Here is a 24,911-nt window from a genome sequence, read left to right as displayed (position 1 = left end):
GTATGTATATAACAAGACACTCAATAAATCCAAGCTTCATAACTCTTGTGAGCTGATACGTAACTTACTGTTGTTTAGTTTATCATTTGACCTGATGAATTGGGCTAGTTTAGTTTTAGAAAAATCGAATGACGGATCTGTTTTACAGAAGGGGTGACTCACTAAGAAATCAGCGGTAGGTCTTTTCTCCGGGTTTATTTCGAAACACATGTCTAAAAAGTTTTTACCACTTGCTGATATTAAGTCTTTTGTATCGTCAGGTATAGGAGGCGCAGTCTTAGATTTCCCTATCTGGAACATAGCAGCAACAACTTCGAAATTTGACCACGGTCTCTTACCAGCATACATTTCCAATACAACACATCCGAGAGACCATATATCTACTTTAGCACTGTATCCATGGGCAGTATCCACCATCTCTGGCGCCATCCAAAAAACTGTACCTCTCATTGTCATATCTGAATTCGAATAGATATTGTTAGATTTCCGAGAAATACCAAAATCACTAATCTTGCAGACTCCATCGTTATCTAGTAATAGATTGTCTGCCTTCATATCTCGATGAAGAATCCCTGTTGAATGCAAATAAGCTAAACCTCTTAATACTTGAACGGTAAGATGTCTTATTAATTGATCATCGAACCTTCCATACATCCTAATAAGAGAGCCGACAGAGCCACCGGCAACATATTCCAAAAATAAACTGTAGATCCCTTCCTTTTCTTCAAAACCGAGGTACTGTACAATGTTGAGATGATTTAAATCTTTCAATGTTGACACTTCTGATTTTAGAGCTTCAACCATGCTAATAACTGATTCATCTTGTGAACTGAATTGGGGGACAGTGACTTGTTTCACAGCCATCATTTCTCCAGTAGTGACATTCAAAGCCAAGTAAACTGCGCCAAAAGAACCTTTGCCAATAATTTCACCCTTAATCCATGCGAATTCTTTATATTCGCCTTTAGAATTTCGGGCCTTATTAATAGAAATGGTTCTTTTGTCTGTAATTTCAACTACTTTAGTACCCCACATTTTAGTGTTCTTTCTCTTCAATTTCATTGAGACATCATTTTTCCTCGCTTCACTAGCCTCCTGGGCAATTATTCTGATGGTTTTGGTTCTTCTGGGTGGTTTCAGTGTTGACACAGGTGTTAAAAATTGCGAGCTATCTTCTCTAGTTGAAAGAAATGGTGGATTTTGTTCCTGTTTAGCTTTCGCTACACCAAACTCTTTTGAATTTGAAGGTGATTTCTCTACATTAGGCGATGAAGGGGGTGTTAATCCTTCGAGAATAGGATTATCTAAATCTGCATCTGGGAAAAACTTCTCCAAATTTTGATAAACGACATCCGGCGAAGGTCTCAAAGCCATCTTTTTTGGAGTTAGAGTATTTGTGTTTTCACCAGTTGAAACTTGCGTTGTATCGGAACCAACCATATCAACAGACTCCTCACCATTGAAACTGAATTCTGGCACATCGTTTTTAGGCGAAGATTTCTCATTTTTCGACCATATAATTTCGTCTGAGGACATCGAATGATCGTCTGAATCTGATAGTCCTGGTGCATCTGCAAATGATATCTCATTTTCATCAAAGACATCGGCTGCTGTAGATGAATTGATTAATGTCTTTGAGTTGGTACGGTTAATGGACTGGCGAGAAGATGAAAGTACATTTCTATTAACAGATGAATTCGATCTGCTAAAGCGTTTCATCGACATTCTGGGTCTCACAGCTAAGTCCGAACTCGATTTCCGAGTTTTTAATGTTTCAAGGGCACCCTTATATGGTTGAGGAATCATAACTTGAGTTGAAGCTGGAGTAAAAGGTTGTACAGGCGACACTTTTAAATCTTCTTGATCTTTAGATGATGATGATGAAACTGAAAGTCTTGTGTTCAAATATGTTGTTATTGGGGGAGGTGGTCTTTGCTTTTTCTTCAGTTTCAAGCTATCTGAATTCAGTTCTAGTTTTGTCGTAGAAGGAATCTCAGTCTGTGGTGATTGTTCATTAGTGGTTGTAGGTATATTGACTGTAGAGGTACTTGAACTAATAGGAGGCTTTGGTGCTTTTCTTTTAGGTGCTAATTCTGGTACTCTAGCATAGGGGGATTCACGTCGTTTATTGAAATCAATATCAGTATCACTTGCTTTACGAATAATCCGAAACGTACTCTTTTGAGAGCTACTTGTATTTACTGCAGCACTGTTAAGCTTAATGCTGGGTCTACTCTTTGGCAAAATAGCAGGAACAGGATCAGGTGCGAGTTCTGGGGTTGCATCTTTGAAAGACCAATAATCTGCCTCTGACGAGGCGTTGTTATCGTAGTAATGACTTGGGGTATGAGGATATGTCCTACGATGAGACGAACTCTGGTCGTCTATTGATGTTAGATCTGAAGAAGAACCTTCACCGGTACTTGTATTACTAGCACCTGATTTCACCGAAGATTTGCTAATGGAGCTGGCAGCCACAGAATGTTGACTATTGAGGGTTTCCGTTCTAGCCCTGGTAGGTACAATCTTTTCCATGTCCTTGATATAGAGTTTCTTTGGCACGTTATGAAATGAGACTTTTTGAAGCATCTCAAGCAGATTATCTGGAATTTTGCTTCCATATTCTGCTCCAAAATCTGTAAGATGAACTGTGAAATTAAGATGTGTTATTCCTAATGCTAGTGCTAGAGCACGCTTAAATTCATGAACATCTTTTTGCAAAAATGGCCTTATGTTGAATGGACTGAATGTAGAGTTGTCCTTTGTAATCAAAATAAATAGTGCCGTAGAATTTGAAGCTTTCTTAGGATACATATCTTCAGAAATTTGCACAGTATTTGGCGAAGGGGTAGACGATTCCCTACCTTCTTCTATTATTGGGTTGGAGCTGGTATATGTTGGAGACTCTTCCGTAGGAGGCCCTTTACGTTTTATTTTGTCCCACAGAGTTGCCTTTTCATCCGCAGTATACGGATTGAGTTTCAGTGGGGATGAATATGCCATAGGGGGAATAGATGTCCTCTTATTTTCCTGTACTTTGGGTGTTGTTGTTTCGGTGTTTTCAACGGATTCCTCTGGAGGAGCATGCCCAAATATTGCGTTGAACAGAGAAGATTCAGAAGAGCTACTTTTCAGCTGTCTTTTAAAAATACCACTGTAAGCAGAATGCGATGGACTAACTGGCGCAGGAACAGGTGGTGATTTACTCGAATTATTTTCAATTGAGGAAAATGGACGTGGGGGTATAGTAATCTTAATATCATTTTTCACCGTTGGTTCTTTTGTCGTAGACGAATTTCTCAAGCTGATTAAACTTCTTCTGTATAACGCACTGGCACTGTTTGTCTTAGTATGCCTTAGCGGCACATTGTGCTCATTAGAATTATGTTTTTTGTGTCCATTAGCGTCACCTCCGTTTTGTTGTTGTTCTGCTACGCTATCGGCAGCCTTGTTTCCTAACAGCGCTGATTCAGAGGTACTTCGAATATGTGTGGAGAAGGATTTAGGAAGCCGTTGATTTATTTTGGCCGATTCACTGGAAGACCTAGAGTTGTTTATTATGCGGTTACCATTTCTATTATTACCCTTTACGACATTTTCCTCCAAAGTTTTTTTCAACAAGTATTGGAATCGTTCATAGCAGGATGTCTTCGAGTGTGTTAAATTCTTCTCGTAAGGAGCGAAATTATCGTACGCGAGAAGCTTCAAGAACTTGTTCCCGCTAATGCTGTTCCTTTTGAAGAAGTTTATCCACTGTTCATTGAAATCATTGCTTCTGAACCATTGTATTATTCGGGGCATCGTCCATTGACTGGGGTCAGTGACATCCCAATTGAATAAAAGCTTCTCTGAAGTCAATGAATTAGTACTGCCACCGGACGATTTTCTCGAACTCTTGCTACTGCTATCAAGCGTATAGTCATTCTTGAGACCCGTTGCGGTTTTGTGCTCTGAAACAGAGGGATAAAACTCGCTTATGTTAGCAGGATCAACATGTTTATTTAGTATCGATGATGCTGACCCTGATCGCGAATGGCCACCACTTGTACTCTTTTTCTTTAGAAAGGCCATAGCAAATGCGGAGCGTCAAAACGCAGCTATAATACTGGAGTAAAAGATCACCGGATATCCTGGATAAGCCACCTTCTTTACCCTTTTAACCAGCCTGCCTTCTTCTCTCTTGTCCCTGTTTTTATAGTGACATTCATTAAACAAATATATAAATATATAATAATAACTGTTTCTTAACAAATTCTGGATATATAGCCAAAAAAAACCTACAATAATGTACATGTTAACAGGAAAGTGCAAATTTGCAGAATGCGTTGCGGATTCAGGGTTGATATTTTTCACTTAGAGCAGTAATTCTTATATATTCATATATATTTACAGGATTCGTGTATGAGAGGTCTCTTCAATTGACCTTCAATTCGGATATTCTTAGGACGGTGAGATCAGCCTTATTCGTTGCATGACGTACCTTTCTGTTTCTTCTCTTTGTCACTTCTCTCACTCTTAGTGGACGTTTCGTCTTTTCCACCACAGTAGCCTTGAGTGTATATAGTTCAGTGTCGATAGGCTCGTCTACTAGCTTGAAGTTACGCGATCCAATCGTGGTCACATCGTTCAAATTCAGCACATCTCCCACTTCTGCTTGTTTCAATTTGAATGGAAGAATCACCTTGTCTCCCTTTGTCACCAAGTATGGCCTGTTATGAATTCTGAATATAGCGTATAGTTCATTGGCTAGTTTCAAAGGTGTCAAGTCCACTTTACTGCTCTTCTTTTCAACTTCAGAATGTGTCTTCCGAACAAAACCGAGGTTCAAAGGTTTAATAGAAGTAGAAATGCCCGCTAATGGCCTCAAAGGGCGTCCCAAAAGTTGGCTAAAGTTCCTAAGCATCGTTGTCGATACGTATTGCTGCAGTATTGTCCGATATAGTACACTGTACACTTGCTGACAGTCCCAATTCAGAACCTTTCAAGCTTCTTCTTTTGGTTTAGATGCTCTGTGTATTTGAAATATCAACGAAAAATTTTTGGACTGTGTAAAAGAGAGAAATAATGCGAATCACGTGACTAAAATTAATCATATATAGAACAGCAGTACCAAAGCAGAGCAAAGAAAGTATGGCAATGAAAGGGTGTTAACGATTAATGGGGTCGAGGCACATAGCTGTAACTATACTGGTACGTATTTCTACTGATAACATGTATATAGGCGTGTATTCTCCGATCTTTCTTTTTGGGGAAGTTTCCTGTTCATTCATGCCTTTTTGGTTGTCTTAGTCTTGCCCTCTCTTAAGGATCTCATGACCTTCTTTCTTTGAGCAACCATGTGTGTGAATAGAACTGGGAATCCTGGAATGTATGCCAACATACCGGCAATTAGGAACCACTTGTAGTATGTGTTATATTTGGCTTCAGCTATGTTCAATGCAGAGTAGACTATGAGCAATTCGCTGCCGACACCCAATGGATATAGAACGTAAAACATATTGTATCTCAATATGACGAGCAATTTAGGAGCTTCAGATACCAAATTGAAGAAGTAGAACATGTATCTAACAATTTCAGCAATACTCCAGGCAGATAGGAGTGTGACGTAGTAGATTTTGTGGGCGTTTTCAGCTTCAGGTAAGTACTTGAAAATACCGATGACCACTAGGAGTCTGGAAGCGATTTGTGCAGCTGTTGTGACGATTGGGGCACGAACTATGCCGAACAGGGAGTTCAAAACTTCAACGATTGCACCACATTGAACGGCAGTGACCAAGTCCTTTGTAGCGATGAAGAACGCGGGTTGGCCGATCTTAGGGTATACGTCGATAACTTGATACAAAACGTATCCCCAAGCTAGCGCAGAGACTAGGTTATAGAGAGGTAAAAAGGAAAACACAGAAGCTTTCTTAGATGCCATTGAGTTCGTGCGAGCTGTAAGTTCACTTGGGTTGTTTCGATTGTATTTGGTTCTATTCTATTTACAATGGAATACAATGTATTTGAAGCCAAATATTAAAGAAACTTGAAATATATATATATGGGCTCTTTAATAAATCTGCCTAGTACTGTAGAAAACTGTTGGAAAACTCAGAAAAAACATAAGAATAAGTCGAATTGCGAATTTTTTTGTGATATGTAATGCTAGGAGACGCTGTTGCTTCTATTGTTATTACTATATGACTGGCTATTGCCATATATCTTAATATTAGTTAAATATCGAAATTAGTTTTTAATATTACTTGGGTTATACGTTGCTGACTTATCTGATATGCTACTACACCACTTTGATATTGCAAAGTGTATTAGATAAAAGAGGTGTAGAGAATAGAGAAGAGGGGAAACGGAAAACACTTGCAGGCACACACGCACGCAAAAAGAGTGAAACTGGTAGGTATTATTTTATTGCATACTTCGGTGAGCCACAAATCGACCAAACATGATAATAACACTCTTCCACCTCATTCGGTGTCATACGAGTTAGATCTTTGTAAGGAAGGTAAGCCTAAGACTGCACTGTCTTTTTCACTTTCGTTGTATACAATTTTGTCGTTACTCGATGTGCGATGCAATGTGTATTCATCATGCAGACGTCTCATGCGACGGTTAGCGTCCATGTCCTCATCAATTTCGTCGTCATCTTCATCGTCGTCATCTTCATCATTCACATCTAGATCATTGAGGTCGTCTTCACCAGCATTGTACGGTATGCCACCTGGGGATAACATGCTCGAATACAAGGGATGGTTCGGTTTCGCGTATGATTGACCATCATCATTAGGGTCCAGATAGTCTTCTTCATCATCAGGCGACAAGTCGAATTGGTGAGAATGGAACATGGAGTTATTGAAGAATGCCTTATTAGGAACTTGTGGTTGGAAGGTATTTGATGATTGTCCGTTCCAAATCTCATCTTCTTCCTCAGCTTCTTCTTCTTCGTCGCTGTCTGCCATGTTCAACCCCGATTTGATTTGGTTAGACATGTAGTTGCTGAACTTATTCAAATCAGCTGTGTAAGACGCATCTTTCTCGTTCTCATCCATATGGACTTGTATCTTCGTCTTATTTCCCATGGAATCTTCATAAACGAAGCAGTTATCACCACCTAAAACTGCATTCTCATCACCATCACCTTGGTCGTTATCAAAATGCATTGATTCACTGACGTTCAGAAACCTTTTTTCATCGTCATTGCCCAAATCTTCATCGTATATTTCATCTTCGGCTTCCTCATTCTCACCTTCTTCAATGCCATCTTCTCCTAATAAAGAGCTGTATTTTTCCCTTGTTTCAGTTAGGATGGTATCACAGTATTCTTTCCACTTTGGCTCGTTTAATCCTTCCATAACAACTGGACAATCGAAAGAAACATTGGCTTCATCGATGTAAGCAGCAAATTTTGCTACTTCTTCAGCAATCAAGGTTAGGTGACCCATATATCCTAACCTTATGCCAGTTTCCTTTTCATAGTTAACACAGTCTCTATCACCGTTCATAATAACCTCTGTGATATGAGCTGACGAGAACAAGTCTGCCAACAAAAATCTATTATATCCAGTTTTCAATGGCCCGTTGAACACTTGTTGAACAATATCAAAAACAACATTGTGCAAGAAGTTGTTCCATGGAAATTTGAAAAACATACCAAGGATTGTCGTAATTATGTTGTTATCCTGTAAGGAGATCTTCAACAAATCACCAACAACTGGGTTTTCCCTCAAAGTTTTTTCCGTAACTTCAGAGCCAGAAGAGCTTTCTGAATGCAAATCGTCTCTATCAGCGGATGAGGCATCCACATCTTCAACATTCCCAACATCTTCTACATCTTCAACATCCTCTGTACCTTCCGCATTATTTGCGTTTTTTATATGAAGGTTCTGCATGTCTTTTTGTAGTTCATCTGCTGGACTCTCCGTTTTTTCTAATGGCGAATCGTTCTCATCAGAATCTCTAGTCTGAAGCATATCATTTTGATCAAGTTCCATCCTCCTTAGAATTTCCTTTCTCTTTAGATCACGCTCACGAACAATACTTTCGCCAGACGGTTCACTCAACAAACCCATGTTCGAACAATGTAGTAGTTCTGCGACCAACTCGCAGATCTTAAATCTTTCGAATCCTAATGGTTCAATGGTACCAAATGGTGTTTCGAGTGGATCTAATTTTGTTTCAACCAAGATTTTGTTGAATTTGTCCATATGGGTGGCAAATTCTCTTACCAAATGACCCAAATAAACTGGATCGCGGTCTGTTGGCGGATGTGTTTCTAACGTAGTGTACATCACCTGTACAAAATCATAATCCGAGTTATTCTTTCTGATCAACTCTATCACTATTCCAACACCATTACTCAATGAAGTACCGCCTTGTAGCATTATTTTGACAAGTTTAGCAACCATTTCAGGAGAAACAAGTTCTCTAGTTAACTCATTAGGTCCAATGGCGGATGCAATTTCATTATTTGAATTTGCGCTAATTGTTATTAAGGCTTTTAAGAAATCTCCAGCAGCTGATTGGATAGAGGAATCGTAATCCATTGATAGATAGTCCAATAGTTTTGAAATCAAATTCTGTTTGTTCAACAAGGCAATGATGTCGGTAGGAGCATCTGGCTTATCTGTCGAGATGACTTTTAGAAGGAAGTCCATTAACGGTGGATTATCAATGTGAGCAATGAATCTATCAACTATATTATCTTGCTTGAGAATGAAATTTATCATGCCATTAATGTCCATATCCAATAATCTTTCGTTGATTTTCATGAAATAGGTGGATGCAATAATTGAAAGTGGAGCAGGGTGTTCCAGAGTACTCCACAACTTGATCAAGAGATCTTCATTGTCCATGAATGCAGATGAGATGGTCCACACATCTGCTGAAAGAATTTCAGCCGCTATCCTCGCTCTTCTAGATTCGACTTGCTCTTCGCTTTCTGGTGGTAGAGTAATGCTGGTCTCGGCAGATGATTCCGATGCATTATCTGCACCGGCATCCAACTGTGTTTGATTTTGGGATGATGCAGCGTTGGTCTCTTCATCGTCGCTGTCGCCATTCTTTGCAATGGTCGTATAGTGATCATCGTAATCATCCCCTTCCTTAGTCTCAGAGTCAAAAGCCTGTTCTGATTCATCCACGTTAGTGAAGGTTTGAGCGACGCCAGATGCTCTATCTCCCAATCCTATCTGCGCATGCTTGTGCTCCTCGTCCTCGTCCTCTTCTTGTTGTCCCTCATCCACCTGTTCCAATACGTGCTCATTCGTCACATAATCCACCAATTTCGCCAACACCTCGGGGTACCTGAAGAAGACCAAAAGTTTGAAATTGGAACACATTAACTCAGTATATAGTTCCTCGTCATCCAAGAGATCGTCTAATATATCGAGATTTGGACGATAATCCTTATACTCAAAGTTATTCTCTGAAATAGAAACCTGATCATCATCATCATCTTCATCACCATTATCCTCATCTCCTTGCTCACCATCATTCTTACTACTGTTACCTCTCAGCCTCTCATTACCCTCGTCATTATCTTCATCATCATCATTATCCTCATCGCTATCACTCTTACCATGTTTTGCTTCATCCCCAGTACTGAGATAATCATCTTCACCACTAATACAATCGCTATCTGACTCAGACGCAAGCTCACTCCTATGTTTTACACCAGCCTTACCGCTCGACTTACCATCATCCCCATCGTGTATCCTAAAGAACGCCTTATTTAGAAGCTTCGTTAATGGGGCTTCATTTGCATAATTCTGTCCAAATTTCCAAAACGATCCAGACATAATATCAATTCCAATTCTATCTATTTACCTCAACAAATATTAAAATCCTTTCCTTCTTCCACACCTGTGTATCTATACCTATATTCAAAATCTCAAATGCCTATTCTCTCTGCGTATTAGTACACCTTGCTATTTGGCCTTCTACCTAATCTAATTCAGCTCCCACAAGCCCGATTCGGCCCTTTGCTAATTCACTGAAAAAAACAGACCAACAGTAATCAAGTCCCAATTCACACAGCCCGCTTACTGCTACTGTTAACACTCTGTTAGCCCTCCTTTTTACAACAATACTCCAGTTTCTTGCAAATTCATGTACATTATCTTAACTTGTATATATATCATATCCCAAATTATATACAATTTCATTCTTTCCGCTTGTAGTGTTTATGGTTGGAAAAACTTTTTTTGAACGATACAGGGTTTTGAGGAGGGTAACGTCATCCCGGGGTCCATCGCTGTATTGGGGAACTAAGTGATCTACGTGTGTATCAACGAAGCCGGTGAAGCCGGTGAAGCCAGTGCCCAGGACCCTGGGCACTGTGAGAGCTTTAACAATGGTTGGTTTCTGGAATGGGATTTGTTACACGTTACTGGTTGTTGTATAGTTTAGATATAAGTGTATAGTCACACTTTTTTTGTGTTGTATATACTGTATACTGTATAGGCAAGCAGGCAGAACAGAATATTTTAGGCAAACTGCTGGATCCAGTCGAGACATTTGTCTATCAGTGTGACGATGCCCTTTTCTGCCATTGGATGGGCGTATATTCTGTTTCTTAGCGTTTCTGTGCCGAACTCCTCGTTTAGTTTGTATAGCACTTGGAGATTCTGCCACTGACAAGCGTCGTAGAACCGCGAGTGGTAGGAGCAGTTGCCCAAGAGGATCGAAAGGATCTCGTCAATGGTTAGGGGGAACTTTCCGGTTTCTGATAGGAACAAACCTAGTAGAGTGTCCGCAGCTACAACGTCAAAACGGGCCATAATACTTGTTCTGAGACATGCGACGGCCTCGTTCCAGTTTGCGGTTTTCACGAGCAGTAGTCCCAGCAATTCCCACTCGAGGCCGCTACTCTTGGAGTCCTTGAGAGCTGGGGAGTTCAGCGATACTTTCAAGTCCTGGTAGACTTCCATGAAAAGGGTATCTAGCCATTTTTCACACATACGTTTTTTTCTCAGCGAGGGGTTGGTTCTTTTTTGGTAGTCAAGGTGTTCGCTCTCCATGACGAAGATGGAGGATCTGAGCTCCAACAGACCGTTCCAACCCAACAGGTTGACGATTTTCATTAATAAGCGGTACATCTGCTGCATATACCATGGTAACTTGTTTTTCAGCGAGTTTCTCTCTAAGAGAGCCGTGTAAGCGACGGCGCCGATCTCTTCGTTGGAGACAAAGTCTATGAGATTGTTAGATTTTGGTCCGTATACGGGTCCAATTTGGGCACACGCGTTTTCAAAGATCGATTTCACACAGCCATAGCTGTTCGCTGGCATGATGATTTTTCCAAACACGATATCGTTCATGTCCTTTTCTTTAACGGGTCTCAGTTTTGTGAGAGCGTAGTTGTACTCATGAGAGCTTAGCGAGCTTGTTGCGCCTTGACCCTGAGGCTTCCTGTAGTATAACTTATCGAACCCGACAGACCAGTACGCATCTTTACATGGATCCATTATCAATAATTTTGGCACCGAGTTGATAGCTAACAACGCAGATTCGTAGTCTTTCAAGTGGATGTAGCAATCTGCCAAGTTGTACCATGAATTGAACGTGTCTGGAACCAGCTGGGTGGCATAAAGCGCGACAGGTAATGCCAAGTTGTAGTCTGATTTCTTTATCAAAAATTCAGTTTGTAGATTGAGCAAATCCGTCAGCATTATCAATTGTGACTTTTTCAACTTGCTAACGTCCTTAAAATAACCGTTCACCAATGCGTTGATTGAAGACGCAGTAAGTAAGTCGGAGTTTTCGGACTTGAACGCGACTTTACACTTCACCAATTGATACAAAACAGCATGCTTGGGGTCTGATTCCGTGAACTCTTCCAAAATCGAGATACAGTAATGGTGTAGTCTTGGCGTCATAGCAAGGAACGACAATAACGCGTCAACCAAGTAATTGTTCAAGGGAGATACATGTGGACTGTGACTGAGATCCGTGCCAGTCTCCTTGTACCGTGGAATAAACTCACAGAAAGACTTCACTATTGATTGTGCGGATCCAATCCCGTTATCAATCCCAACCGGAACTTCAACCATCCCGGGCAACTTCCATTCTCTGTCCTTATTGAAAATCATAGCTCGAATAACACCACTGATGAAGGTCTCCTTCCACAGAACCTCGCTCATAGGAACATGCTGCGTACCAGATGAACATTCAATGGCACTCACTTGGAACGCTTTCTCGTTCTCGAACTTAATTCTCAGATCAAGTTTGGAAAACAAGTTGTAACAACAGAACGTAGAAATTGTCTCGTTAGCCCAATTCTGACTTAAACGTAGCGTACTAAGATACCCAATTGGCATTGCCTCAGAAGAACAATCAATACCAGTGATGTAATGGTATTCTCCAATCTCATCCTTGCGCGACTTATCATAATGTGCCACATGAACTAAATCTGGGAAACCAAGACTTACAGTATCATTGGCCAAGAGCTTCCGAAGCGAACTCATACGCAATCCCAAACTCTCACCAAACTGACTCTCCATAATACGTGGATTGTCATCCATCCGCTTCTTCTCACCAGGTAAATCATCAAAGATGGCACCACCGTTTTGATCAGTCAAAACGACAGATCCGGGGCGAGAAGTGGACTTTTTCTTCTTACTTTTCCATAGCATGTTCATGTCTGCTCTTTTAATACTTCCGTCGAGTCCTTTGAGTCCTTCAAGCTGTCAGATCTCTTTCACTACACAATTGACCTTGTTTCCAGCTTAATTTTTATCAGCTTTATTCTTGTCTTTCTCAACCTTTCAATATTGTTTAAAATGTTTAAGCCTTTACCTTTACCTATTTTTTTCTACTAATATATATTCTGCATATATTATGTGTATAATGTGGTATAGATACAGTTATAAACAATGAAATAACCAGGGAAAGTCCGGCATGTAGTCTCTAGTTGATGCACATATCTTGGGATTTTGACAGCATTCTAACTCGGAGTCTTGTATATTAGTGGTTTTACGAGTCTAATTTTTAAATAGTATATTAATACGGAAATGTGTGCATAGATTAAGTAGGAATTTACCACCAAGTGAATAGTGGTTGCTTAGAATTACATATCTGTAGTCTTTCTATTATGACAGTCTTTTTCTGCGGATGAGTTGGGGTGCGCTCTTCAATAGGGTTAAGATTAGAATTAGAATTAGAATTATCATTGTCTTGATTATTGGGCTGAGACGGTTTATGCTCATCGATGAGATTTGGTATACTTCCAACTATCATCGGAGATGACTGCTTTGGGAGTGACTCAGCAAGGGAATGCGAAAGCGTAGTTTCTTGAGTTGGGTAGAAAGTGTATTCCATGAGACCGTCTACCACGAGACAAGGCGTTCTTTTCACGAGTTCTAACGGTCCGCATCTGGGATCCTTTAACGTCTCCACGACATTAAAAGCCTGGCCCTTTAAAACGCTCCATTGTTTCTTCCAAAGGCTAGCTTTGAACTCAGAGTCCATTGCGAAGAGACTCGTGAATTCGCGATACGTTTCCTCCCACCATTTGGTATGTAGTAGTATAGGAAGGAAGTGTTCTCTAGTTTGGTTTGAGAAGGGCACGTTCAAGATGGATAATGGTAGAAAGAGCCAGCCGTAGGGGAAAGAGCGCCATTCGTCTGGATGTTTCCAGGGGAACGCAAGTCCATTATCAATTGCCGCAAGTTTCACTTCCCACTTGCCGTTGGACTCGTTTTGGTACACTTTCACCATCCAGTTGTCGAGCCCCCTGTCCGTGTTTCTCATGATATAGTCCAAGATGATGAGCTTCTCCAACTGTAACCGAAACTGCTTCAGCGTGTAATTGTTCCAATGGAAACCCTCGGGGTTCTGGTTCCCATGCGTGCTGAAATGGTCTCGAAACATAGTGGGCAACGGATACTTGCTGAGGAACTCATCTGCCGACATATATTCGTGCACGAACAACTGGAACGACCCAATCTTGTTCTGCAACCGTGGCTTGAACCCGCAAAACCAGTGGTTTCGGTAGTCGTAAAATCGAGTCGAGCTGAGCGACAACACCTCGGTGTGCGGAACAAGTCCGATGCGCAACCGGCTGTCGAGCAAGCTTGCTGCAGCTTCGCACACGTACCCCAAGTTCGGTATCAAACACGATCTACCAAAGAAACAGGGGAAGAAAGTCCGATGCAACCATTTCGTCCACTTGGGCGAGAACGGCCCATACGGCTCCTCGTCCTTGGGCTTGAACACCCCGTTCGGCTCCTTGCTGTTCTCAGTCCCAAACACAAAGTACGACCCAGAAGATCCTGCGTTTATCCGTTGCAGCTCGATATGCTGCACCTCAATGGCAACCATGCAGTCCTCGACCACCGTATCGAAATGCGGCTTGGTATCCAATGGCTTTGGGATCGGACCTGACTTGATAGACGGCTGAAACACTGAGTACTCGATCTTCAACCGCTGCTGTCTGTTGTGTGCCCCGGAATCATCGGCACTAGCCGTTAAATGGCCACTGTTCCCATCAATCGTCCCATACCCTTGCGATACTCCACCGTGACTACTCCCATGCGACACATGGCTCGCAGCATCGCTCCACAGGCTGCTGGTCCACCGTCCAATCGAGTCTATCGTGTTCATCGAATGTTCCGTCCCATACTCATAGTGCGGCTCATCCTGGTACTTCAACCATTCATACGTATTCCGCGACGCAACCGGCCGTAGCAATGAAGAACTCTCTCCTCCTGTCATCCTCGATCGATCACCTGCACGACCACCAATCCCAGTATCTAATGCCAACTCTTACTCTTAATACTTACTTACTCATTGATAATACTAATAAGAATGGTCCGATGACTATACAGAAAAGGAATAAGGGTGCTTACAACGCAGAAAGAAAGTGGAAGCCAAAGGTCGATCTCCCACACACATTGCTGCCCAGCAAACAACCACTTAGCAAACAGCCCCGCCCACCCAACTAATCATACATATATCGCGATTGATTGCTGCAGCAATCAATCGCTTACCAAGGGCTCCCCCTCCCATTAGTCAGCGATACAGGCATCTAACCACTATACACTATACAGATTTTCCACTATACACTATACACTTCTCACCACCACAACCACCACCTCCGGATAACACTCCCAAAGTGGTCCCCAAACCATCCCAAACGAGCGATAACAACCATCCGTCCTATATACTCAGATCCTGAACCCAAACCACGCCCACCTCACCTCTTCCAGTGCAGCCACAATTGGTGTCTCCCACTGTGCTGTATCTTGCTCATCTCATCACCTGGAAAAAATGGTCAAAAAACTTTTCAGTTCAATAGTCAGATAAATAGCAAGTAGAATATGTAAATGATGATGGGTTAGGGTTGGGTTTAGGAGGGCAGGGGACTGTGGAAGGCGGTGTGAAGACGTGTGGGACCGCTTGAAACAGGTATTGGAAGTGCCGGTGGATATTTTTTTTTTATTATTAATTCTTGCCGGTTGTTGATAAATCTGTAAGGAAAGGAAAGAAAAGATGGGGTTGTTGTCATTGGGGACACCTCTGCCATGGCTTGAATCTCGGCAATATAACGAGCATGTGAGGGATAATGGTATTGAACAGTTGATCCAGTCGTTCAGGAAGGCTGGGGGTCGTGATAATGACGAGTTGTATTGGGGAGATGAGGTTGAATATATGATTTGTGAGTTTGATGAGGCAGGGGAAAATGTGGTTTTGAGTGTTGAGCATGACGAGATTCTTGAGCAGTTGAACCGGGAATACCACGAGGAATGTGAGCGATTGAACGTGCACTTCCATCCTGAGTATGGGAGATTTATGCTGGAAGCGACGCCTGCGCGTCCGTACCATTTATACGAGGGTGTTGAAGTTGAGAAGAACATGCGTACGAGACGGGTTGTTGCGGAGGAGAAGTTGCAGAAGTTGAACCGGAAGAGCGGGAATGAGGTTGTTCCATTGTCGTTGACGGTGTTCCCGCGTATGGGTCGTGATGGGTTCACGAATCTCAAGGATCCATGGGACCACAAGAACTCTGCGAGCCGTTCGCTGTTTTTGCCAGACGAGGTTATCAACAGGCACGCGCGGTTTCCTACATTGACGGCGAATATCCGGACCAGGAGGGGCGAGAAAGTGTGCATCAACGTGCCCATGTACCAGGACTCGCGTACTGCGCCAAGGGACGAGTCGATCTACGAGCGTGATTGGTTTGTGCCGGAGGATTTGGAGTCTGCGAAGGCATCGAAGCCCGGACACATTTACATGGACTCGATGGGGTTCGGGATGGGTTGTTCGTGCTTGCAGCTGACATTCCAGGCGCCCAATATAGACAAGGCGCGTTACTTGTACGATACGTTGGCGAACTTTGCGCCAGTGTTTTTGGCTGCTACTGCGGCTTCGCCGGTGTTTAAGGGCTTCCTTGCTGACCAGGACGTTCGTTGGAACGTGATTAGCGGGGCCGTGGACGACCGTACGCCGTACGAGAGGTCCGAGGAGCCTTTGCTCCCCAAGTACAACAATGGATATGGGTCTATTGCCCCGGAAGAGGTGCCTTCTGTGAGACGCATTAACAAGTCTAGGTACAGCGTAGTGGACCTTTTCCTCGGTGGGAACGGCTTTTTCGACGCGAAATTCAACGATACCGAGGTGCCTATCAACGAGAAAGTGTTCAAAAGACTCACCACAAACGATATTCACCCAATGGACAAGGACCTGGCTCGCCATTTTGCACATCTTTTCATCAGAGACCCACTGGTCATCTTTGAAGAGAGAATTGAACAAGATAACATGACAGAAACGGACCATTTTGAAAATATCCAAAGTACCAACTGGCAATCGCTACGGTTCAAGGTTCCAGCGCAGGATGCTACCCCGAATAACAAAAAGGCCCCTGGTTGGAGAGTGGAGTTCAGGCCTATGGAAGTTCAATTGACCGACTTTGAGAACGCCGCGTACTCAAATTTCATATACCTCGTGATAGAATCAATACTAACTTTCAGCGACAAGATCAATGCATACATGTACATGTCTGAGATATGGGAAAACATGGAGACTGCACACCGTCGTGATGCGACTTTGAAGGAGAAGTTCTACTGGAAATCGGACTTTGCCGACACTCAGGGCAAAACAGAGCTTCTAACCATCAATGAGATCTTCCACAACGCCCACAACGGTATATTCTCCGTCTTTATCAACCCAATCCTCGTGCATAAGGGTTTGGTGTCGAAATCGTGGACGGAATTATTGCACAACAGCGGCGACAACGCTGACCTCATCAGATTGTATTACTATTTGAAGCTGATTAGCGACAGGGCCTCTGGCGTCTTGCCCTCTGAAGCCAGTTTCATCCGTTCGTACGTATTGAACCATCCCGAATACGATCATACGTCCAACGTCACCAAGAAGATTAACTACGATCTATTGCATCTATCTTATAGAATTTCTCACTACGACAATTCCAAGGGCGAATTGACAGCTCTGTTGGGCCAAGAGATCGCAACCTACTTGATAAACAATAGTATACTGTAAACAATCAGAGGAAAAAGGTTGGTTTCCAGAACAAACCAAAAACCCAAAATAAATAAATAAATAAATAAAAAGACGTAAATATAAGTACCTAGTGGTGGTACTATAACAACAAATTCAGTTCGAAGATATACTTATTCTGTTTAACTGTCTGTCTGGCTCACTCTACCACTCCCTCCTTTGGAAAAAAACGAAAAAAAATAAACCCAAAAAAAAGTTCTTCCCCGCCAGGACTCGAACCTGGAATCTTCTGGTTGCAGAAGTAGCTAACATCGTAGCCAGACGCCGTGACCATTGGGCCACGAGGAATAAGAACTTGCCATCTAAGATTCCATTGCGCACCATACCCCACCAACGGCCGACTTCCCTCCGATAAATTCCTCCGCATCACGTGGATTTACACCCAACACCCTAGAAAAGAAAAAAAAAAATTTCAATAAAGACAATAAAAAAAATTAAAAAAAAAAAAGAACCTCATCGCAAAAGAAACGAATTCAACGTTTCTGCAGTCTGTCTGCGTCGGACTCTATGTCAAAAAAGAAACCCACATGCGCTTCGATGCTGGTAGTAGTACTGGTACGGTACTTGGTACTGGCACTACTACTAGTTTCACCAGCAGCAGCACCACCGCCAATAGACAATGAGAGAGGCCTCCCTGGCCTCTCTCTCACGCTCTCTCTGCTTCTGCCAAAAAGAAATCTGATGCTTACTTCGCACTCTCCCCATCAGATGAGGGACTGTTCTCGGCGACAGAAGAGCCGTACCTAGTAGGAAAGACGCTGTCACTATACTTTCATACATACATACATTATTAGCTCATCGCATACACTTGTAAAACATTATTGTGCCAGCAGATTCATCAGACGTAACGTGGTCAATAAATCTGCAACTACCAATCTCGAGACTAAGTCCCCATACCCATTGCCATATATACACTATACAAACACAACACATATAATATCACAAGTTATATCTGTCACAACCTAGCATAGCGTAACTCAATTCCCTTCCCTTGCCTTGCCTACTTCGTTTCTTGTTCAATCATGACAGCTGCCATTTCCAATCACAGCGTATCGAAAAAGAAAAAAATTTTCACTTGAAAGAAAAAAAAAAAAAAACAAAATTTTCAAAAATTTTTTTTCTTCACGATTTTTCAACAGAGTATATATTAGGACTTTAAGAAGAGGTAAATTTGTCGATGAATTAGATAGATATCAACAAGTCATCTTGGTTGATTGGATTAGTTTTAGTTTATAATTTGTTTAGTTAGTGTTTTTAGCTATTGTATTTGTTTGAAAGTTTTTCCTTTTGGATTTGGATTTCCTCCTAAGCTAAGTACTATTACTCCCAGATCCGAGGATAGATAAGAAAAGAACCATGTCTGACTCTGCACAATCTGTCAAGGTTCTAAACGAACTATTCGAGAAGTTGTCAGTTGCTACTCCTGACAACAGATCTGCTGCCGCTGTCGAAGTTGCTTCTTTCTTGAACGGTAACATCATCGAACATGATGTTCCAGAAGAATTCTTTGCTAACTTGAAGAAGGCTCTAAAGGACAAGAAGGCTGCTGCCAACGCTTTGGAAGCTATCAACCACATTGCTTCTGAAACCGGTCTATCTCCATCTGTCGAACCATACATGGTTTCTTTGGTTCCAGAAATCTGTGCCAAGGCTGGTGACAAGGACAAGGACACCCAAGCTCTGGCTGCTGCTGCTTTGTTGGCTTTGTCTAAGGCCATCAACCCAGTTGCCATCAAGGCTTTCTTGCCATTGTTGACCAACGCTTTGGAATCTACTTCCAAGTGGCAAGAAAAGGTTGCCATTTTGGCTGCCATTTCCTCTTTGGTCGATGCTGCTAAGGACCAAATTGCTTTGAGAATGCCTGAATTGATCCCAGTTTTGTCTGAAGCTATGTGGGACACCAAGAAGGAAGTCAAGCAAGCTGCTACTGCCACCATGACCAAGGCCACCGAAACCGTCGACAACAAGGATATTGAACGTTTCATTCCAAAGTTGATCGAATGTATCGCTGACCCATCTGAAGTTCCAGAAACCGTCCACTTGTTGGGTGCCACCACCTTCGTTGCTGAAGTTACCCCAGCTACCTTGTCCATCATGGTCCCATTGTTGAACAGAGGTTTGGCTGAAAGAGAAACTTCCATCAAGCGTAAGGCTGCCGTCATTATTGACAACATGTGTAAGTTGGTCGAAGACCCACAAGTTGTTGCTCCATTTTTGGAAAAGTTGTTGCCAGGTTTGAAGAACAACTTCGCCACCATTGCCGACCCAGAAGCTCGTGAAGTTACTTTGAGAGGTTTGAAGACCTTGAGAAGAGTTGGTAACGTTGGTCCAGACGATGCTTTGCCAGAAATCTCCCACGCTGGTGATGTCGCTACCACCAGAGGTGTCATGGACGAATTGTTGAAGGACCAAAAGGTTGCTCCAAGATTCGAACCAGTTTTGACTTACATCGCTGCCATCTCCGCTGACTTGATCGATGAAAGAATCATCGACCAACAAGCTTGGTTCACCCACATCACCCCATACTTCACTGTCTTTGCTCACGAAAGAACCGCCAAGGAAATCATTGACGAATTCAGAAAGAGAGCTGTCGACAACATCCCAGTCGGTCCAAACTTCGACGATGAAGAAGATGAAGGTGAAGACTTGTGTAACTGTGAGTTCTCTTTGGCTTACGGTGCCAAGATCTTGTTGAACAAGACTCAATTGAGATTGAAGAGAGCCAGAAGATACGGTTTGTGTGGTCCAAACGGTGCTGGTAAGTCTACCTTGATGAGAGCTATCGCCAACGGTCAAGTTGACGGTTTCCCAACCCAAGATGAATGTAGAACCGTTTACGTCGAGCACGATATCGATGGTACTCACGAAGACACCTCCGTCTTGGACTTCGTCTTCATGGGTGATGTCGGTACCAAGGAAGCTATCACTGAAAAGTTGAGAGAATTCGGTTTCTCCGATGAAATGATTGCTATGCCAATTGCTTCCTTGTCCGGTGGTTGGAAGATGAAGTTGGCTTTGGCCAGAGCTGTGTTGAAGAACGCTGATATCTTGTTGTTGGATGAACCAACTAACCATTTGGATACCGTTAACGTCGCTTGGTTGGTTGACTACTTGAACACTTGTGGTATCACTTCCATCATTGTTTCCCACGACTCCGGTTTCTTGGACAAGGTCTGTCAATACATTATCCACTACGAAGGTTTGAAGTTGAGAAAGTACAAGGGTAACTTGTCTGAATTCGTCAAGAAGTGCCCAACTGCTAAGTCTTACTACGAATTGGGTGCCTCTGAATTGGAATTCAGATTCCCAGAACCAGGTTACTTGGAAGGTGTTAAGACCAAGCAAAAGGCTATTGTCAAGGTCTCCAACATGACTTTCCAATACCCAGGTACCGCTAAGCCACAAATCTCTGACGTTTCTTTCCAATGTTCTTTGTCCTCCAGAATTGCCGTTATTGGTCCTAACGGTGCTGGTAAGTCCACCTTGATTAACGTCTTGACTGGTGAACTATTGCCAACTGAAGGTGAAGTCTACACTCACGAGAACTGTCGTATCGCTTACATTAAGCAACACGCTTTCGCCCATATCGAATCCCACTTGGACAAGACTCCATCCGAATATATCCAATGGAGATTCCAAACTGGTGAAGATAGAGAAACCATGGACAGAGCTAACAGAGTTATCAACGAAAACGATGCTGAAGCTATGAACAAGATCTTCAAGATCGATGGTACCCCAAGAAGAATCGCTGGTATCCACGCTAGAAGAAAGTTCAAGAACACCTACGAGTACGAATGTTCCTTCTTGTTGGGTGAAAACATCGGTATGAAGTCTGAAAGATGGGTTCCAATGATGTCTGTTGACAACGCTTGGTTGCCAAGAGGTGAATTGGTCGAATCTCACTCTAAGATGGTTGCTGAAGTTGATATGAAGGAAGCTTTGGCTTCCGGTCAATTCAGACCTTTGACCAGAAAGGAAATCGAAGAGCACTGTGCCATGTTGGGTCTAGATGCTGAATTGGTTTCTCACTCCAGAATCAGAGGTTTGTCCGGTGGTCAAAAGGTTAAGTTGGTCTTGGCTGCTTGTACCTGGCAAAGACCTCACTTGATCGTCTTGGATGAACCTACCAACTATTTGGACAGAGACTCTCTAGGTGCTTTGTCCAAGGCTTTGAAGGCCTTCGCTGGTGGTGTTATCATCATTACTCACTCTGCTGAATTCACCAAGGATTTGACTGAGGAAGTCTGGGCTGTCAAGGATGGTAAGATGACCCCATCTGGTCACAACTGGGTTACCGGTCAAGGTTCCGGTCCAAGAATCGAAAAGAAGGAAGATGAAGAAGACAAGTTCGATGCCATGGGTAACAAGATCTCTGCTGTCAAGAAGAAGAAGAAGTTGTCCTCTGCGGAATTGAGAAAGAAGAAGAAGGAAAGAATGAAGAAGAAGAAGGAATTGGGTGACGCTTACGTCTCCTCTGATGACGAATTCTAAACGAAGCCGGACCTTCTATTCATTTAAAAATTTCGCTTTTTAATGTGATGACTATCGCAGAATGGCATGCCTAGTATAAAAATAAGAACTTTTCATCTCATGAGTATCTTCTTGTTCCCTCTTTCATCTGAGTCATTCATACGTCCGAATCTTTCATGTGCAGAGTAAAGACTTCGTTTCGCGTCTCTCGTGAAAAGGTGGCAACGGAACCACTTTAGCTCCATCCTGCCGGTTTTCATCTATAAGAGTGTTTTTTTATTTCATATTTCCCGTCTTTGTACTGTTTAATATTATTATATAGTGCTGTTTGTTTCATTCTATACAGACACAGCCCTTCTTAATTTATGATAAAAATCATTTTTCAAAATAAAAGAGGAAATTACATAGGTTCCTTTAACCTTAAACTTGGGTTAAGACAAATAGACATAATATATAGTGATGACGTTTTTAGAAGGCCCAAGTGTATTAAGAAGACCAGTTCGAAATGAGGTTATTGTATTTCGTACTACTACTAAACTGTGGATTCATATTGGTACAAGGATTTAGCAAGGTGGACTGTCCAAAAGATGCAAGTTTAAGAACTGCAAAAGTATGTTAAAAGAATTATAATAAAACAGTTTAGCCGCCGAAATGTTTAATGATGGTACACATCATTCCATGGGTTAAAATGATATAATGGATGGAGTTTACTAATAGTGTTGAAACTATCATTTACACAGAATGAGCAAGTTAGCGAAGGTGAAGCAAGATATCTGGAAAATCGTCATAAAGTGATTGCGAAGAGTTTTAATCGGTTCTATGAAGATTTATCAATTCCAGGCATAGATATTGAGAACATTAATTATCCTACGATATCAGTAGCTATTTCTGGAGGTGGATTCAGATCGATGCTTATAAGTTCAGGGTTTATTCTGGGTATGCATCAGCATGGACTCTGGGAATGTACGAGTTACGTTGCTGGAATATCAGGTGGCAGCTGGACGTTGCTAAAACTTATTCTTGCTGATTTCGACGTGAGCAGTTTGACAAAATTCGATATTGAAAGAGTCATGTTGGAAGGCATTCCTAACTTTGACCTTAAAAATCACGATATGATTCGCCAAGGTGATTCAGGAAATGATGATCAGAATAATGCTAAACTTTTGGCAATGGATGCTGAGTTTGTAAGAGAATTGCGCCAACAAAGTATACCGCTTAATAAAAGAGATTATAACGATGAACATACTGAACAAGGAGAAGGATATGTGCCAGACTATTATCAATTTTTAGATGAGTTGAAAAAAATATTTGACACGACAGATCAATATCCGGAAAACTTGTTAAAATTCGATAAGAGGTCGATGGATGCTCTTTATAAGATCAAGGGATTAGTTGAAGATTTCTTTCACCAGGATGAGACTGATCAGGACTCGGAGTTAGATATGCTCAATGATCTAATGGAGTCATTCGGTAAATTCAGAAAAACTATTGGATTCTACATCAATCTCCATCGGGAAGTAAGACAAAAGAAAGAAGCAGGGTTCCCAATTTCCTTCACCGATTACTTGGGGCAAGCTTTAATCGACCGTGTTCCAGTTGGCAAGCTCAGTTCTGCGAAACAATTTTCGAACTTTCTACAAAGCAAGAAGGTTGCAGGATATGAAGTGCCAATACCAATCATTGTAGCGAATGCGAAGACATCCAAAAGGCCCGATATACGAAACGTTGTTTTTGAGTTTAGTCCATTTGAGTTCGGTTCGTGGCATCAGAATGTGTCCAAATTCATTAACATGGAGTATTTGGGGTCAAGTGTTGAGAAGGGAAAGTTGGAGAACTGTGTGAAAGGTTTTGATAGTCTTGGGTTCATTACTGCGACTTCTTCGTCGCTTTTTAATAACGCGTTGCTATACATCTGGAAGATGGTAACAACGAATATAGAATCCAATGATAAGTTGAAAGCTATCAAGACATTATTCGGTGTTTTTGGTATTGGGTTAAGCCAGTTGCGCTCAGATTACGCCATATACCAGCCGAATCCTTACTATGGAGACACCGACGTTCTCAGTTCAATCAGTGGGAGTTCTAGGCTATTGTTAGTTGATGGTGGCGAAGATGGTGAGAATATTCCAATTAGACCTTTACTAGTAAGTGGACGTGAGAACGACGTTATATTTATTGTGGATTCAAGTTCTGATAAAGAGAATTTACCTCAAATGAGAAAGCTTCAGGATACGTACGATAACATTGTAATGGTAGAAAAGAACAGGAGGCTCGTTGCTGTTGATGAGGAGATATACGAAATGGATCCAATGCCATATATCCCTACTCAGAAAGAGCTCTTGCTGTCTAATTATTCGCTATCTGCACCAATAGCATTTGGCTGTCATTTGCAAAGTTATAGTCCGATCAGAAATAACAAAAAGGCTGTCGCTAGCCAAGAAAAGTCGCTAAATTCAGATAGACAAGTGTTTCATATGCCTCCTATCTTGATATACCATGGGAACTATCCGATAACTTTCCAATCAAATACATCGACGTTTAAGCTCAACTATACCAAAGAAGAATACAATGGAATGCTCAACAATGGTCACCATTTGTTCAATAATGGCGATCCGCAGGATGAGTACTTACAATGTCTTGGATGTGTGATGTTGCTTCGAAATAATGCTAACCAAACCTCATCATTCTGTGATGAGTGTGTGGCTAAGATATGTTACAACTGAGATGCTAGTCGTTTACGTTTACTTATGCTGAATCAATTATGTCAAGGGCCCTTTAGGAAATGACGTTCTTATGTTTCTACTACAGTCATCCCTGCATGAAAAGAAAAAGAGGAAAATGAAAACAAAGAAGAAGAGAAGACGAAGAAAAAAAAAAAAAAAAAAAAAAGGAAGGCCGTTCAGAGAATCGAAACTACTTGACAATCGAGAATA

At 41.9% G+C, this 24,911-nt stretch overlaps 9 protein-coding genes and 1 non-coding gene across 10 annotated transcripts; 3 read left to right on the top strand and 7 right to left on the bottom strand.

Moving 5' to 3' along the window:
- Window positions 1-36: 36 nt before the first annotated feature.
- Window positions 37-4,071, bottom strand: BCK1 (mitogen-activated protein kinase kinase kinase BCK1; the record flags this gene model as incomplete). The annotated part of the gene is made up of 1 exon (XM_022818657.1): window positions 37-4,071. One exon carries the CDS (start codon window positions 4,069-4,071, stop codon window positions 37-39), a length of 4,035 nt encoding a protein of 1,344 aa, XP_022675302.1.
- Window positions 4,072-4,414: 343 nt separating this feature from the next.
- MRPL49 (mitochondrial 54S ribosomal protein bL21m) lies at window positions 4,415-4,903 on the bottom strand (the record flags this gene model as incomplete). Its single annotated transcript, XM_022818656.1, has 1 exon — window positions 4,415-4,903. The coding sequence occupies one exon, from the start codon at window positions 4,901-4,903 to the stop codon at window positions 4,415-4,417; it is 489 nt and encodes a 162-aa protein (XP_022675301.1).
- A 363-nt stretch (window positions 4,904-5,266) lies between these two features.
- Window positions 5,267-5,920, bottom strand: PHS1 (enoyl-CoA hydratase PHS1; the record flags this gene model as incomplete). The annotated part of the gene is made up of 1 exon (XM_022818655.1): window positions 5,267-5,920. One exon carries the CDS (start codon window positions 5,918-5,920, stop codon window positions 5,267-5,269), a length of 654 nt encoding a protein of 217 aa, XP_022675300.1.
- A 541-nt stretch (window positions 5,921-6,461) lies between these two features.
- SAP185 (Sap185p) lies at window positions 6,462-9,791 on the bottom strand (the record flags this gene model as incomplete). Its single annotated transcript, XM_022818654.1, has 1 exon — window positions 6,462-9,791. The coding sequence occupies one exon, from the start codon at window positions 9,789-9,791 to the stop codon at window positions 6,462-6,464; it is 3,330 nt and encodes a 1,109-aa protein (XP_022675299.1).
- Window positions 9,792-10,478: 687 nt separating this feature from the next.
- On the bottom strand, window positions 10,479-12,632 carry CHS6 (Chs6p; the record flags this gene model as incomplete). Its single annotated transcript, XM_022818653.1, has 1 exon — window positions 10,479-12,632. The coding sequence occupies one exon, from the start codon at window positions 12,630-12,632 to the stop codon at window positions 10,479-10,481; it is 2,154 nt and encodes a 717-aa protein (XP_022675298.1).
- Window positions 12,633-13,029: 397 nt separating this feature from the next.
- On the bottom strand, window positions 13,030-14,706 carry LSB6 (1-phosphatidylinositol 4-kinase LSB6; the record flags this gene model as incomplete). The annotated part of the gene is made up of 1 exon (XM_022818652.1): window positions 13,030-14,706. The coding sequence occupies one exon, from the start codon at window positions 14,704-14,706 to the stop codon at window positions 13,030-13,032; it is 1,677 nt and encodes a 558-aa protein (XP_022675297.1).
- Window positions 14,707-15,483: 777 nt separating this feature from the next.
- Window positions 15,484-17,490, top strand: GSH1 (glutamate--cysteine ligase; the record flags this gene model as incomplete). The annotated part of the gene is made up of 1 exon (XM_022818650.1): window positions 15,484-17,490. One exon carries the CDS (start codon window positions 15,484-15,486, stop codon window positions 17,488-17,490), a length of 2,007 nt encoding a protein of 668 aa, XP_022675296.1.
- A 216-nt stretch (window positions 17,491-17,706) lies between these two features.
- Window positions 17,707-17,796, bottom strand: KLMA_R305. Its single transcript is given in 2 exon segments — window positions 17,707-17,744; window positions 17,762-17,796. It is a non-coding gene; the product is annotated as a tRNA-Gly (tRNA).
- A 1,068-nt stretch (window positions 17,797-18,864) lies between these two features.
- HEF3 (translation elongation factor EF-3) lies at window positions 18,865-21,999 on the top strand (the record flags this gene model as incomplete). The annotated part of the gene is made up of 1 exon (XM_022818649.1): window positions 18,865-21,999. One exon carries the CDS (start codon window positions 18,865-18,867, stop codon window positions 21,997-21,999), a length of 3,135 nt encoding a protein of 1,044 aa, XP_022675295.1.
- Window positions 22,000-22,483: 484 nt separating this feature from the next.
- SPO1 (putative carboxylic ester hydrolase) lies at window positions 22,484-24,701 on the top strand (the record flags this gene model as incomplete). The annotated part of the gene is made up of 2 exons (XM_022818648.1): window positions 22,484-22,588; window positions 22,719-24,701. The coding sequence occupies 2 exons, from the start codon at window positions 22,484-22,486 to the stop codon at window positions 24,699-24,701; spliced, it is 2,088 nt and encodes a 695-aa protein (XP_022675294.1).
- Between the last annotated feature and the right edge of the window lie 210 nt (window positions 24,702-24,911).

This window comes from Kluyveromyces marxianus, chromosome 3, assembly GCF_001417885.1.
Source record: "Kluyveromyces marxianus DMKU3-1042 DNA, complete genome, chromosome 3".
In the NCBI taxonomy this organism is placed as follows: domain Eukaryota; kingdom Fungi; phylum Ascomycota; class Saccharomycetes; order Saccharomycetales; family Saccharomycetaceae; genus Kluyveromyces; species Kluyveromyces marxianus.
The sequence above is the reverse complement of the archived record's forward strand: the minus strand, read 5'-3'. Positions and strand labels throughout refer to the sequence as shown.